The sequence below is a fragment of the Orcinus orca genome, chromosome 19 (genome assembly GCF_937001465.1).
Source record: "Orcinus orca chromosome 19, mOrcOrc1.1, whole genome shotgun sequence".
Classification (NCBI taxonomy): domain Eukaryota; kingdom Metazoa; phylum Chordata; class Mammalia; order Artiodactyla; family Delphinidae; genus Orcinus; species Orcinus orca.
Window position 1 is genome coordinate 26,830,500 of NC_064577.1, and position 13,714 is coordinate 26,844,213.

The 13,714-nt window shown below is 51.7% G+C and overlaps 1 protein-coding gene across 14 annotated transcripts in view; it reads right to left on the reverse strand.

Moving 5' to 3' along the window:
* SLC39A11 (solute carrier family 39 member 11) overlaps positions 1 to 13,714 on the reverse strand; it is a 419,622-nt gene that overhangs the window by 331,092 nt on the left and 74,816 nt on the right. For 9 of the 14 annotated variants that reach the window (XM_049701908.1, XM_049701907.1, XM_049701905.1 and 6 more), the window contains one exon: positions 3,239 to 3,357. The exons of 2 other annotated variants lie outside the window; for them this stretch is intronic. In XM_049701908.1, the coding sequence (XP_049557865.1) occupies positions 3,239 to 3,357 (119 nt within the window). Of the gene's footprint in view, positions 1 to 3,238; positions 3,358 to 6,660; positions 6,810 to 13,714 lie in introns of those variants that run through there. 3 more of the 14 variants (XM_049701904.1, XM_049701913.1, XM_049701910.1) reach the window with 3 other exon arrangements.

Genomic DNA, 13,714 nt, shown 5'->3' on the forward strand with positions numbered 1-13,714 from the left:
CTGGTGGGAGCGGGGGGATGGGGGGCTGGTCCTGTTCCAGCACTTGATCTGGGTACTATTTTCACTGGTGAAAAGTTATCAAGCTGTACACACTTATAAAATGTGCATTTTTCTATCTGCTTCGTAGATTTCAATAAAAAGGGTGGTTGTTGTTTTTTTTAGGAAGTGGCCTAAGTTAGGGATATAATCTACAGCCACATGGACACACTAGAGACACGCTGAGATGCTCATCACCCCGACCCTTGAGCCTCCCAGTGAGGTCTGGGAAGCTAGTGCTGACAGGTAATCATCACCGGCTACAGGCACCCTCTCCCCACCTCTGTGTGGCTAAGGGGTGGATGGAAGGTTCTGACCCCAGAGCCGCACAAATGACACTCTTCTCTGGCCCTGCCACGACATAAGCCAAGTTGGTCTCATCGACTAATTTAATCAAAGCAGACAGATAAAACTCAAAAGTCAGGCAGAACCATCCTTTCGGCATTCCTCTGGATCCTGAAAGGAGAAGCATTATACTTTTCTGAAGATCAGTAAACCTGTTCTTCTACTTGCAGACATTTGTCTCAAGGAACTAATCAGATGTGTGCTCAAAGATTCATGTTCATCATAACACTATTTCTAGAAGCAAGAAAAAGAGACATAAACTAACTGTCCAGCGGTTGGGGACTGGCTAACTCAACTGCAATGCATTTTTATGGCGGGATATTCTACAGCCATTTAAGTAACCAGAGTAAATCAAAATAATCGAAAAACCATTTAGGGATACAGGCAGGCGTACTTACAACATCCAGTGAGAAACGCTGGTTATAAAACATCACAGACAGTTTGCTCCTCATTATGTAAAGAAAACAGATATGTCTGTACTTATGTTCACTCAAATACAGCTGAATACATTTGAACAAATATGTTCGGTTTTCCTTTCAGAGAAGCGGGATCACGAACTTTTTATTATTTCTTTCAGCTTTTCCATATTTTCCAAGCTTCCTACAATTACAACGTGAGTTTTTGAATCGAGAAAATGAATCTTGAGTGAGGTTGAGCCCACGCGCCAAGGGCAGCAGAGCAGAGGGCGGATGGCTGGGTGTCTGCTATCCCGAGGGACCGTCACCACAGCCCCCATTCTAGCTGGGCGAAAACTGAGGTTCCCCAGGGAGGGGAAGGGGAAGAGCCAACCCCTGTGCGCTCACGTCTACGGCTGGCTTTATCCCCTCGTGCTGGAGCCCCTTCCCACTCCTCCCGCACCCCTCCTGTGCAGAGAGGGCTCACACAGCCCAGCTGGGCCTGCTGTCTTTAGAAGGTCCCACTTTCAAGGTTAGCCCTTGGCTGGCTTCTGGGAAGCTGGCACTGGGACTGCTCGACCCACTCCCTGAGCAGTAAGGGTGGCCCCGGTGCCTGCTTCACAAACAAGGTGACCTGTGCACAACACCTGCTTTCCTTCTTCAAGTCTGGGATTTGGGTTGGCAGCTCAGCACAGATGCCCACGTGACCAGGCCCCAGTAAAAACCTTGGGGCCCGAGTCTGACCTGGGCATCCCTGGGCTGACACATGGTCCACGTGTTACTGCATTTTCGTTGCTGGGGGAATGTGGACGCTCTGCGCCCCCTCACGGGAGGAAGGGGGCATTGGATCCCAAATCTGGGCACAGGCTTCTTCAGACCCTGACCGTCTCTGTCTTGCTGATGCTATCGTGTGTCCTTTCGCTGAAGGAAACCTGAGCCATGAGAACGACTCGATGCTGAGTCCTCCGAGTCTAGCGAATCACCAACCGCGTGAGGGGTCTCGGGGAGCCCCTGTGTGCCTCCACACAGAGAAAGGACTCAGCAGTTCCCCCTACTGGCCTGGGGATTACACTAACACGACACAAACGAGCGGCTCCGCGGCTCCCAAGGGGAAGGGGGCACCTCTGCGATGGCTTCTCCCTTCTGAGGAGCCTCCACAGCATCGGCCGGGGCCACACGGGGCTGTGGGGTTCCACTCGGGTCTCCAGGGCCAGGTGGGCCAGCTAGACCCCGGCTATTTCGACTCAGATCTCGCCTTCTCAACGCAAAAGAAACTGGTGAAGATGAGATGAGATGAGACGGTGAAGGTGCTCTGCGCCAGAAGGGCGCGAGGACAGGACCCCAGAAGACCTGGCGTGGCTGTCAGGAACTGGGAGGAGGGTTAGGTCATCTGTCGACAGTAACCCGGGACTCCTCGGGGCTGTGGGTCTCCCCAGGCAGGTGAGGGCAGTGGGGGAGGCCCCACCTTGTTGGCAACATCAACACTGCTTTCCAGGCTCTAACACAAGAGTGCCCGGCTGGCCGGCTTCCTAGATGGGTTTTGCTTTCCAGATAGGCCTCCCAGCACACTTCTGGCTAACCATCCCTACAGTGTCTGTGGCTGCGTGAGCCACGCAGGGGCTTCGCTTTCATCAAGGCATCCATGGCTGACGGCTCCAGGCCGTGGACGGGGGGGAGGGGGGGGGTGTCAAGGGTGCAGGAAAGAAAGGACTTCCGGGCACAAGAGGGGGGCGTGGGAAGGGGAGGGGCGGGGTGGGGTGTGTACAGGGGGGGTGGCCCTGGGGATGTGAGGGGGATGCACAGGGCCAGCGTAGGGGTCTGGGGGGAGGGGGGGGAGAGGAGCGTGGGAGTTTGCATGGAGTGTGTAGGAGGGTGTAGAGTGTGGCGGAGGGAGAGGTGGGGTCTGGGGGATCTAGGGGTGCAGGGGTGGGAGCGGGTAGGCAGATGTGGGGTCTATAGGAGCCTGGGAGGCAGGTGTGCGTGTATTCATCCCAAAGAGGGTGAGGGAGTCCATGAAGAGCCTGGAAATGGGGTAAAAGAGGAAGTGGACAGACGACCCCCCCCCTCCTTTTCCCCAAGGTCTTTTCAACCATCTCTAACTCAAGGCCACAGGGCAGGAGAGGTACAAACCTCACGCACATCACCACCTACTCCGGACCCAAACTAGACGGAGGATAGAAATCAGGCAGAGGGCTCAAGGAGGCTGAGTACCTGGTCTTCTCACTTACTGCTCCCTCTGAGTCAGGAGGGGGGAAGCAGGGGACCCAGAAGCACGGGCGCAGCAAGCTGGAGGGGACAAGGGGAGGCAAGGGGGCAGAGCCAACGTCATCCCAACCTGGAGCTGTGGCCGGCGGCACGAGCGAGTCTGCAGCCCGGCTGGGCGGAAGGGGCTGGTTTCAAAGCTCGCTAAGAGAGTCCCCGAGAACCCCCAGAACCCCCAGAACCGAACCGAGGCAACTCACCTGTCCACTAGAGAATACGAACACAAGAGCTGCCCCAGCCGCCGTCATCCCCCAGGTGAAGAAGGTCCCCAGCAAGGCCTGGGACACAGGGCTGTGGCCTTGGAGCATGCTGGATACAGCTGTGTGCAGAGGAGCACGAGAGGGTCAGCACCCGCGGCCCCTCCACCCGAGCTGGCCCACGTCTGGGCTGCTGGTGCGCACCCTTCCGCCATCCATCCCGCAGTGACCTCAATGACCCGGCGCAGGTCGGCGGCTTCATCCAGCTTCACCCCGGGTACTGGAAATCATCTAACTCCAAAAGGAGGGACATGCGGACACACAGGGAGATGGCAGAGGAGCAGACGCCACCACAGAAGGGACGACATTGGGAAATAGTTCCAAAGAGAATCGCAAAGAATGTGAATTATTTAGCCTGGAGGAAGGGCGCATGGGAGGGTGACGGCAGCCTTCCAGCATATTCTGCCTTTTCTACCTGGCCTTGCCTACCATCCATCAGCGGTTCTGTCTCCTCCAAACACAGGTGACTAGCTCCGACTCCCTCTTGAAGTTCTTCCACCTACATCCTGATCACACTTTCAATAGCTCCCCGGGGCAGTTCCCACGGCGGTTCCCAAGGCCTGCAAAGGGTACACGCCATAGACTGACCTGGAACTAGCCCAATAACTGTTCAACTACTGCACCCCGCGTGGGCATCGTATTCCAACTCAACCCAATTATTCCCAGAACCTTTGACAAGCCCCAGATGGTCCTACTCCAAGTCTCTCTTTATCTGGTTTCCTCCCAGCATGCCTTCCTCTGCACCCTCCAGCCATCAGACCCAGTGAATCCTCTGTTGCCCACCTAACACCGAATTCAATTCCACGCTTCCCTGATTCCTCTCCACTCCCGTCTGAGGACACACCTTTGGTGTTTTCTTTGTGTGGGCTTGCCTCCTTCATCTTTTATATCATTCGTTGCTTAAAAACAGGGATGATGTTTTTTCACACTTGACACCCCTGTAAAATAGGGCTTTCTGACACCACAAACTATGTGTTGAATTGAAAAGGGCCAGCTTAACTTGAATAAGACACTCAGCAAGAACAAGGAAACAGAGACCCAAGGGGCATTTCCGCCAGTCCACTGAGCACGCCTGCTCCCAAAGCTGGGAATCTCCTCTAGACTTGACATGTTTTCAATTCCAGCTCTAAAATGACAGGGAATCAGGCGCTCCCTGTGGAAAGTTACGAGGCGGAGAAACCTGTTGGTTGAAAAGCCCTGTGTTTTGGTACATAAACACTAGGGGTCAGGGCCTCATCTCAAAGGGCTCATTCAGCTCGCCCCCCGCCCCCGCCATCTTCCAGCAACCACAGGGCTGGACACGACCCCGCTGGGCTCAGCCCTGCCAGGCCCTAGTGGTCTGAGAGGAGCCAGCAGCCTGGGCTTGCAGATCAAAAGCTGAAGATTCTGCCTCTGACCATGGAAGGAAACCAGGGCAGAGGGTGGAAGGGCCCTCTTATGCCACGAGGGTCAACAACACAGCAGGATTCAGACCTAGGAGGGCTGCGAGTCCAGGTGAACCCAGATAAGCCCAGGTGAGCCCAGCTGTGCCCAGGCTCAGCCGAGGTGCCAGGAATCCCTGGAGAGAAACAGAATCTCTGGATTCCGATTGGGTCCCCAGAGTCTAAGTGGACTTCAGAATGATGACTGCACCAAATAAAGAAAAGCAAATATTAGAAAAAACCCACCTTTTTACATACGTCATCTAGTTAAGGTACCCTACAGACAATGGTTCACGTTTGTCTTTAAACAGAGACATCCGGATCATTACACCAACCTTCTCCTTCTAGCTACTCGCAGATAAAATTTCAAACGGCATTTACAAAGAAAGGCACATAGCTATCATCTCCTCAGTACTTACCGTCCAAGACAAGTCATAACAAAAAAACAACTTTGTTTTTCAGCATTGAATGTGCCTTTTAATAACTACAGAAAAGAGGAAACCGTTTACATTCACCAACGGGCCAAAGTCAACATGGATTTTGTGAGCTGGCAAACGAGGGAACTCGTGGGTGTTCTTGGGGGCTAGTGGGAGGGGAAAACACCCTTCCAAGACCCCATTTACACCCGAGCACCCTGAGATGTAAGAAAAAGGGACACAGAGGGAAGACCAAAGCCGCCATCCTTCCCATCCCTACAACAGAAGATCTGTCAGCAACGCAAGTTCAGTGCCCCTTGGAGAAGTTTCCTCCATTTGCTGTTTTAAATCCTCACTACTCAAAGGGTGGTCCCAGAACCAGCAGTGCTAGGCGCCCTTAGGAGCTAAGTTAGAAATGCAGAATCTCAGGCCCCACCCCAGACTTGCTGAATCAGAACCTGCATTTGAGCGAGTCCCATGGGGGATTCTTATGCACATCAAAGTGGAAAGCACAGGTCTAAAACTGGAACAACTTCTACAAGACCAAGAACTTAGAAAGTGAGTTCTCCTGCCCTAAGAGGGATCAGCAGGGCCACCGCCACAAACACCCAAGGGAACAGAAAGTTTTCTCCAGCAGGTAGACCAGGAGCGCCTTGGGAGCAGGGAAGGTCAGCCAGGGCACCTCAAAAGCCGCTTCTGCAATGGGGCTCAGACTTCCTCGTGAGCTGATACTAATACATAAACCTGGGCTGCTTTGTGGAAGGCAGGATTATTCTCTGCCCGCTCCAGCTTTAAAGATGCCAGCACCACGCCACACATAGCAGCACACGGCTCCTGGCTGATAGAGAATTTATGTATTTTCTCTCCCTTTTAAACCTGTCACCCTGCTTCCAAGAGTCAGCTTCAAGATGCCAATGAAAAAGTTGCAGAGGTGGAAAGAGCACTTCACGAAACCTACATACATGTCCTGACTTCGAGAGTGGAACTGAGCAAAATGATTCGGGTTTGGGCTGACGTGACTGTGGAGAATGTTCTCTAACACCTGGCTACTCAAAGTGTGGTCCGAGGACCGGCCGACCTGGGGGTTGATTTAGAAATCACCCTCTCGGGCCTGCTGCAACTTAACCGGATTCCCAGCCAAATTCAAGGGGTCCCGCTGACCCCCAGAACCAGAGGGAGGGGCTTCGGAGCAGCTGGACTTGTAGCCACGGCCGTTCCCAGGGCTCCCGGGCCCCCACACATGCCCACCGGGAAGCACTAAATGAAAAGGAGATCTTGGGGAACCACTGTCAAAGGAAGGCAGGTCAACAGCCTCCGGCTCGCTCTGGAGAGGGGCCGAGGTGGGGCTCCGGGCACCCCTCCCCCTCCTCTGCCACCTGCCAAGGCCGCCCCGCTTCTCCTCCGACCCCCTCCTCTCCCAGGGACACCCCCTTCCAAACTGCACGGGGCTGCCCTTCCGAGTCCCACGCTCTGGTCGCGCTGGCCCCAGCCCCACCGAAGGCGCCGAAGGAGAGAAAAGCCGACTCACTTCGGTGCCCTCTCAAGCCCCCACTCCACTTCCATCAGCCCCGCAGCCGCTGGCTCCCCGGCTCCACTCCACGGTCACTTCCTGCTTCCCTCGCGGCACACGTGTCCCCCGGCCTTGAGGCCCCGCCCCCACTGCTGCGACTGGCAGATCCGGCCGGGAGAATAAATTCTCTGGTTCACAGCCTCCGCGGGCTCGGGAGCAGGTCGGGGCGGGTGGAACAGAGGCCTGCAGAACCCTCTGCAATCTTCCAAGAAGCCCCAGACACCCAAGGAATGGACTCCTTTCGCAACGTCCCTGATACCGTTTATGTTGCTACACTTTGGCAGCTGAGTCCAACGCCCTGGGTGAGCAACAAAGCAGGAAGCGTTTGGAGAGGGTGGGGAATGGAATCTCCCACCATCAGCATCCTTCTCTAGGTCAATGGCCCTCAAACTATAGCGTCCAGTGGAACCACCCAGAGAGATGTCAAAACACAGAATGCTGGCACCCTCAGAGCTTCTGGTTCTGGAAGCCTGGGTGGGGCCCGAGGTTTTCTGTTCTGAACTAGTTGTTGCTTTTGCTCTGGTCCTGGGACCCCTCTTTGAGAACTGCTGCTTTGCTCTCCAGGCCTTCTACAAAAAGACTGTAGGGTAAGATAGCTAGATTTAGTCAAAAATAAAGACAGGATGCCCAGTTAAGTTTGAATTTTAAATAAACAACAAATAGTTTTTTAGTGTAAGTATATCCTGGGCAGTATTGGGGACATACTTATGCTAAAAACATATTTCATATTTGTTGCTTATCCGAAATTCAAATGTAACGGGTATCCTGTATTTTATCTGATGACCCTACCAGAGGGTAACCAGAAACACTGCCCGTAATCACAGTGGCCACAGACCAGAGGATCCAATAGGAGCAGACCACTTTTGTCCATAGTTGTGGGCACTGATGATTGCACCAGATCCATGCACTGGGCCAGGAAGGGAAGACGGCGTGGTGACAGTAGCTGGTTTCTGCCTTCAGGAGATTCCCAGACCAGGGAGAGAGCCAGGCCAGCTGTCTTAGTCAGCTAGGGCTGCCATAAGAAAATACCACAGACTGGGTGGCTTAAACAATAGACACCTGTTTTCTCACACTTCTGGAGGCTGCAAGTCCAAGGTCAGTCCAAGATCAAGGTGCAGATTCAGAGCCTGGTGAGGGTCTCTTACTGGTTTGCAGATGCCTGCCTCTCACTGTGTCCTCACATGGCCTTTTCTTGGTGCACACACAGGAAGGAAGAGAGAGGGATGTCTCTCTCTCTCCCTCTTCTTATAACGCTTCCAATCCTATCAAATGAGAAGCCCACCCTTATGGCTTCATTTAACCTTCGTTACCTCCTAAAAGCTCTATCTCCAAATGCAGTCCCATTGGGGGTTAGGGCTTCGGCATATGAATTTCATGGGTGGAGCCCTCATGAATGGCATTGTTATCCTTATAAAACAGGCTCCAGAGAGCTCCCTTGCCCCATCTGCCATGTGAGGATACACAAGAAGTCTGTAAGCCAGATAAGGCCCTCACCCAACCACGCTGACACCCTCATCTCAGACTTCCAGCTTCCAGAACTGTGAGCAATAAATTTCTGTTGTGTATAAGCTACCAGGTCTGTGGCATTTAGTTACAGCAGCACGAAAGGGACTAAGACACCCCATTTTACAGATAAGAAAACTGAGGCTCAGGAAAGCTCTGTATTGAGCCCAAGTTGACAGGGAGGTATGGAAAACCAAGCCCAGCTGACGCCAGAGATGGTGTTCTTCCTGCCTCAGACATTCAGGACTCACAGGATGGGACGGGACACCCTGATCAGCAAAACGTCTCTCTTCCCTTGAGCCATGCCAGTGCCCTAAAGCAGGGTGGCCAACCCGCAGGAGACAAATCCTGCCATTTCCCATCTTTCCCACTGAACCCCTTACACACACACACACACACACACACACACACACACACACACACACACACCCCACCAACCCAAACATACAAATTGCCTCTGTCTTTCTTGCACTCACTGATGGTAAGAAGCGCCCAAGTGTTGCCCAAAAGAAAATGTTTCCTTAAAGCTAAGTACACTGGCTCTTACCTCCAGCCCATCCCCAGCCCATTCCCATTCTCTCCCTCCAAAGCAAACTGTGCCCTGCAGCCTCCATAAGCTGGGGGAGGAGAGATGAGTGTGTAAGAACAGACTAATTAGCAGGGGCTCCTTAAAAGGTGGGGGCGGGGGGGCTTCCCTGGCAGCGCAGTGGTTAAGAATCCGCCTGCCAATGCAGGGGACAAGGGTTCGAGCCCTGGTCCGGGAAGACCCCACATGCCGCGGAGCAACTAAGCCCGTGTGCCACAACTGCTGAGCCTGCGCGCCTAGAGCCCATGCTCCGCAACAAGAGAAGCCACCGCAATGAGAAGCCTGCGCACCGCAACCGAGAGTAGACCCCCGCTCACGGCAGCTAGAGAAAGCCTGCGCGCAGCAACAAAGACCCAACGCACACAAAAATAAATAAAATAAATTTATAAAAATAAATAAATAAAATTTAAAATATAATAAAATGAATAAAAGGTGGCGGGTGCCGTGCAGGCAGAGAGGGCTGCCTCCCAAACGTCCAAAGGCCGTAGAATGAACTTGACAGTCAGCAAGGTATCAGCAGGGCAGTGGGATGGTGGCCCTTTCCAGAGGAACTGCTGTAGCTTGATCTGGTTAAGCAACCTGCCAGCAGCAAGCACCTCCCACTGGAGCATGGGGCGGGGTGGGGCGGGGTGGGGCGGGGTGGGGCGGGGCGGGGCAGAGGGTGGACGGAGACAGCTTCACAGGAAGTGTTGGGGGAGATGGAGAAGGGACAGGAGATGGACACAAGTGGTCCAGCCCAGTGAGTCCTCAATGTCTTCACTGTTGCTTCTCTTATTCTCTCCTCCTCCCCACCCCTTCCTCCTCCCTTCTCCTCCTTCTTCTCTCTCTCTGTCTCTCTGCCCCCGCTTTCCCTCCCCTCCCTCCCTCCCTCCCTCCTTTCCTCTCTGAAATCTTGTTTCTTTTAGGAGGTACTGCAGCAATTAAGCAAAGGCTTTGGAATCTGACCGCCCAGGAAGAAGCCCAGCTTGGCACGTGAGTTTCCTTGGACAAATTCCCCAACCCCTCTCAGCCGCAGTCTCCGCATCCTGGGTCTGGGAGTAATCACCCTGTGCTCTCTCTACAGGTGACTGGAACTGGAACAAAGCGCCCAACATCCAGCAGGGCACCCATCACGGCAGGCTGAACGATCATTATCCCTGGACCCTCACTCCTTCCTTCGTTTATTCGCTCATGCATTCATCCAGTGGATACGTCATGGGCCTCTGTTGGCTCTGCTGGGCCCTGGCACACGGAGATCAGCTACACACAGATAGCGTGACCTGGTCCAGCCTTTCTGGCCTCTCGCTTCTTTTCCTTTCCTGAAGTCTGACCACTGACACATCACGAGGACCAAGATAAGCCTCTGAGCCTGGGGCGCCGGTTCCTTCCAAGTGCGGATGATAAACCCAGCTGAACTGGTGCTGATATGCTGAAGGGATTAAAGAGGTGAAAGTAATAGGCAGTTCAAAGAAGTGCTATTGAAATGTCAGGGGTTTTTTGTTGTTCTTTTAGGAGATTGTCTAAGTATGCCCCACCCATATATCCAGAATTCATCCACTTTGCCCAAAATAACAGCTCTGACTCATCATCCTGCCCTGATTCCCACCGTGCATCCCCGCCCCCAGTCTGTCCTCCAAACAGCAGCCAAAGTGATCTTGTAAAGACAGAAGTCCAGCCACGTCAGTCTACTACTGCAAAGCCTCTGAGAGCTCCTCCTCGCCTCTGGAGTAAACTAGTGGGTAGAGGCCAGGGACGCTGCTAAACATCCATCACTACTCACAGCCTCCACAACAAAGCATTATCTGACCCAACACGTCAATAGTGCCAAGACTGAGAAGCCCTAGTGTAATCCCACAAAATAACTCTTCTTAGTATGAAGTGATGACAAAACGCACTCTTTAAAATGCAACACACCCTTCAAGAGGCATCCAGCCTCAGTCAAAGCACTAGTTAGCATTTGATTCACCCTAAAAGGCAAGAAAGAAGAGAACCAACTGTCCAGCCAATCTTTATATTCCAATCACTGCAAAGATACACCTACAATCAAACCTCCTAGGTGCTCAATTCCCTCGACCCTCCTGGGTTTTGATTATTTAAGGTTCTGACGTCAGGACGCTATGACATCACAGGGCTTCCTAAATGGAAATGCCTGGAACGGCTTTGGCAGGTGGAACAGGTCTAACTGCTCTTAACATTTGCTCTCCGATGTGACTGATAAGCTGAGGAAGGGGAGATTCTAACCCGCCTTTTAGTCTAAGCACCATCCAAAGGAGCCAACGGCGACTTGATGCCAGTTTTCTGAGCCTCGTACAGGGACGAGCTGCCCTCGAGGGCTTGAGGGGGAAACGGATGCAGCAAGCATGTCCCTTCTCACCTTTGTCCAACTGATTAATTCTGAACCTGCACCAGCTAGGTTGGAGGGAGGGTATAGAAGTACAGGTTCTCTAAATGTCCATGGACAGATGAATGGATAAAGAAGATGTAGTATATATACAATGGAATATTACTCAGCCATAAAAAAGAATGAAACAATGCCATTTGCGGCAATATGGATGGACCTAGAGATGATCATACTGAGTGAAGTAAGACAGAGGAAGACAAATACCATATGATGTCACTTACATGTGGAATCTAAAAAGTGAACTTATTTACAAAACAGAAATAGACTCACAGGCATAGAAAACAACCTTATGGTCCCCAAAGGGGAAAGCAGAGGGGAGGGATAAATGAGGAGTTTGCGTTTAACATATATGCACTACTATATATAAAATAGATAACCAACAAGGGCCTACTGTATAGCACAGGGAACTCTACTCAATATCTTGTAATAACCTATAATGGAAAAGAATCCGAAAAAGGATGGATTTATTATATATATGTATAACTGAATCACTTTGCTATACACCTGAAACTAACAACATTGTAAATCTACTATACTTCAATTAAAAATAAATAAATTTTTAAAAGACAGTAATATTTCAAACCCCCCCCCCCTCAAAAAAAAAGAAAAATGCAGGTTCTACTGACTTTATACGAACCTATTATCGGGAGAGAAGTTTGCAGTAAGCTCAACCACCAGCTTAATTAAGATATGGAATTACGGGCTTCCCTGGTGGCGCAGTGGTTGAGAGTCCGCCTGCCGATGCAGGGGACGCGGGTTCGTGCCCCGGTCCGGGAAGATCCCACGTGCCGCAGAGCGGCTGGGCCCGTGAGCCATGGCCGCTGAGCCTGAGCGTCCGGAGCCTGTGCTCCGCAACGGGAGAGGCCACAACAGTGAGAGGCTCGCGTACCATAAAAAAAAAAAAAAAAAAGATATGGAATTACTAGGTAAAAACCACCACTGATTAAATATGAAATCAACCCTGTCTCCAAGATGATCATTGGCATAAATCCACTTTCCCTCTTTTCCACATTGGCTTCAAACAACTCTCCTGGCATCTCATAAGTAATTCTATGGAGTCCACTTTGCTCGGTTTTATTAAGGGGAATCACTGAACAAGTAAATTCTACTTCAAGCCTGTTCCTTTAGAGCCCTGGGGATCACACGAATAGCCTGTTGGTTCACTCACTCACTCAGCAAACGTTTGCTGAACACCTACTGTGTGACAGGCATGTTTGAGGCACTGGATACACATCAGCAAAGGACACAGAGACAACCTGTGCCCTCACGATGCTGCCAGTGCAGACGCTGCAGGCATTGCCTTGAGTGTGTGTTATACATTAAGGCTTATGATGAAAGCTGTGATATGGTATTATCCGGCTGCTTCTTCCCTTTTCTTATTCTCCAGGAAAGAAACACCCATGCCTTCCACTGCTGGGCAATCTCCCCAGCCAGTGAGGAAAACTCAGCAGGAGAAAACCTCCTTCTTTTGGTGGATAGAGAGGCAACTGTCCCACACAGCCAAGCTTGGGGCCCTCACCTGCAAGGGGGCTGCTAGGAGCAGTATCCCAGGTGGCGAGGACACCAGGGGACACGCCAGCATCAGCATTGTTGATACTTGCCGAAGAGGCCTCGGAAGAAAAGGAACTCAGTCTAAGACTGATTTTTTTTTTTTGATTCTAAAGGAATATTCACTTTAACACCAAAATTTCCCATTTTTTTCTTCAAGGGGCACCTTAAAATGGCATGAACTTCAGAACCCACAAAACCTGATGTGCCCCAGGTGGAAGATTTGAAGATCTGAAGTGTTGGGAGATTTGAAGCTGGAAAACAGCTTTCTTCGGCAGGCAGAGCAGTGCCCCTGCCCCTGCCCCCGCCCACGCCAAGATGTTCACATTCTAATCCCTGAAACCTGGGTGTGTTACTTGACCGGCAAAAGGGTCTTTGCTGATGTGACTGAGGATCTTGAGATAGGAAGATTATGCCGGATTACCCGGGTGGGGCCCTGTAATGACAAAGGTCCTTATAAAGGAAGAGAGGGAGGCAGCACGTCAGTGAGAGAAGGCAGAGGTCAGAGTAGAGCAGCCACAAGCCAAGGAATGCGGGCAGCCTCTAGAAACTGGAAAAGGCAAGGACCCCTTAGAAGCTCCAGAAGGAACAGGTGGCCTTGCACTTTGATGTTAGCCCTTCCCACATCCACAACAGTAATGATTTATGTTGTCTGAAGCCACTAAGTTTGTGATGATTTGTTACAGCAACCATAGGAAACGAATACACTTCTTTTGCCTGGAAGCATCTCATTTCACTGACACCTTTCCCCAGTGGAACTATGAACCACCAGGACCCTCACTCTTAGTCCACTCGGCAGGACCAACTACATAATTTTGGGGGCCTGGTGCAAAATGAAAATGGGAGGCCCCTTAATCAAAAGGCAGTGGGGGGAAAGGCCATTAAAAGTATTAAAATATAAAGCCTTTTCCTTTTCTCTGCATCTGCTCACTGCAGACTCCATGGTCCCACCAGACTTTGCTTATAAAACACAAGTTCAGAGATAAAATTATTAG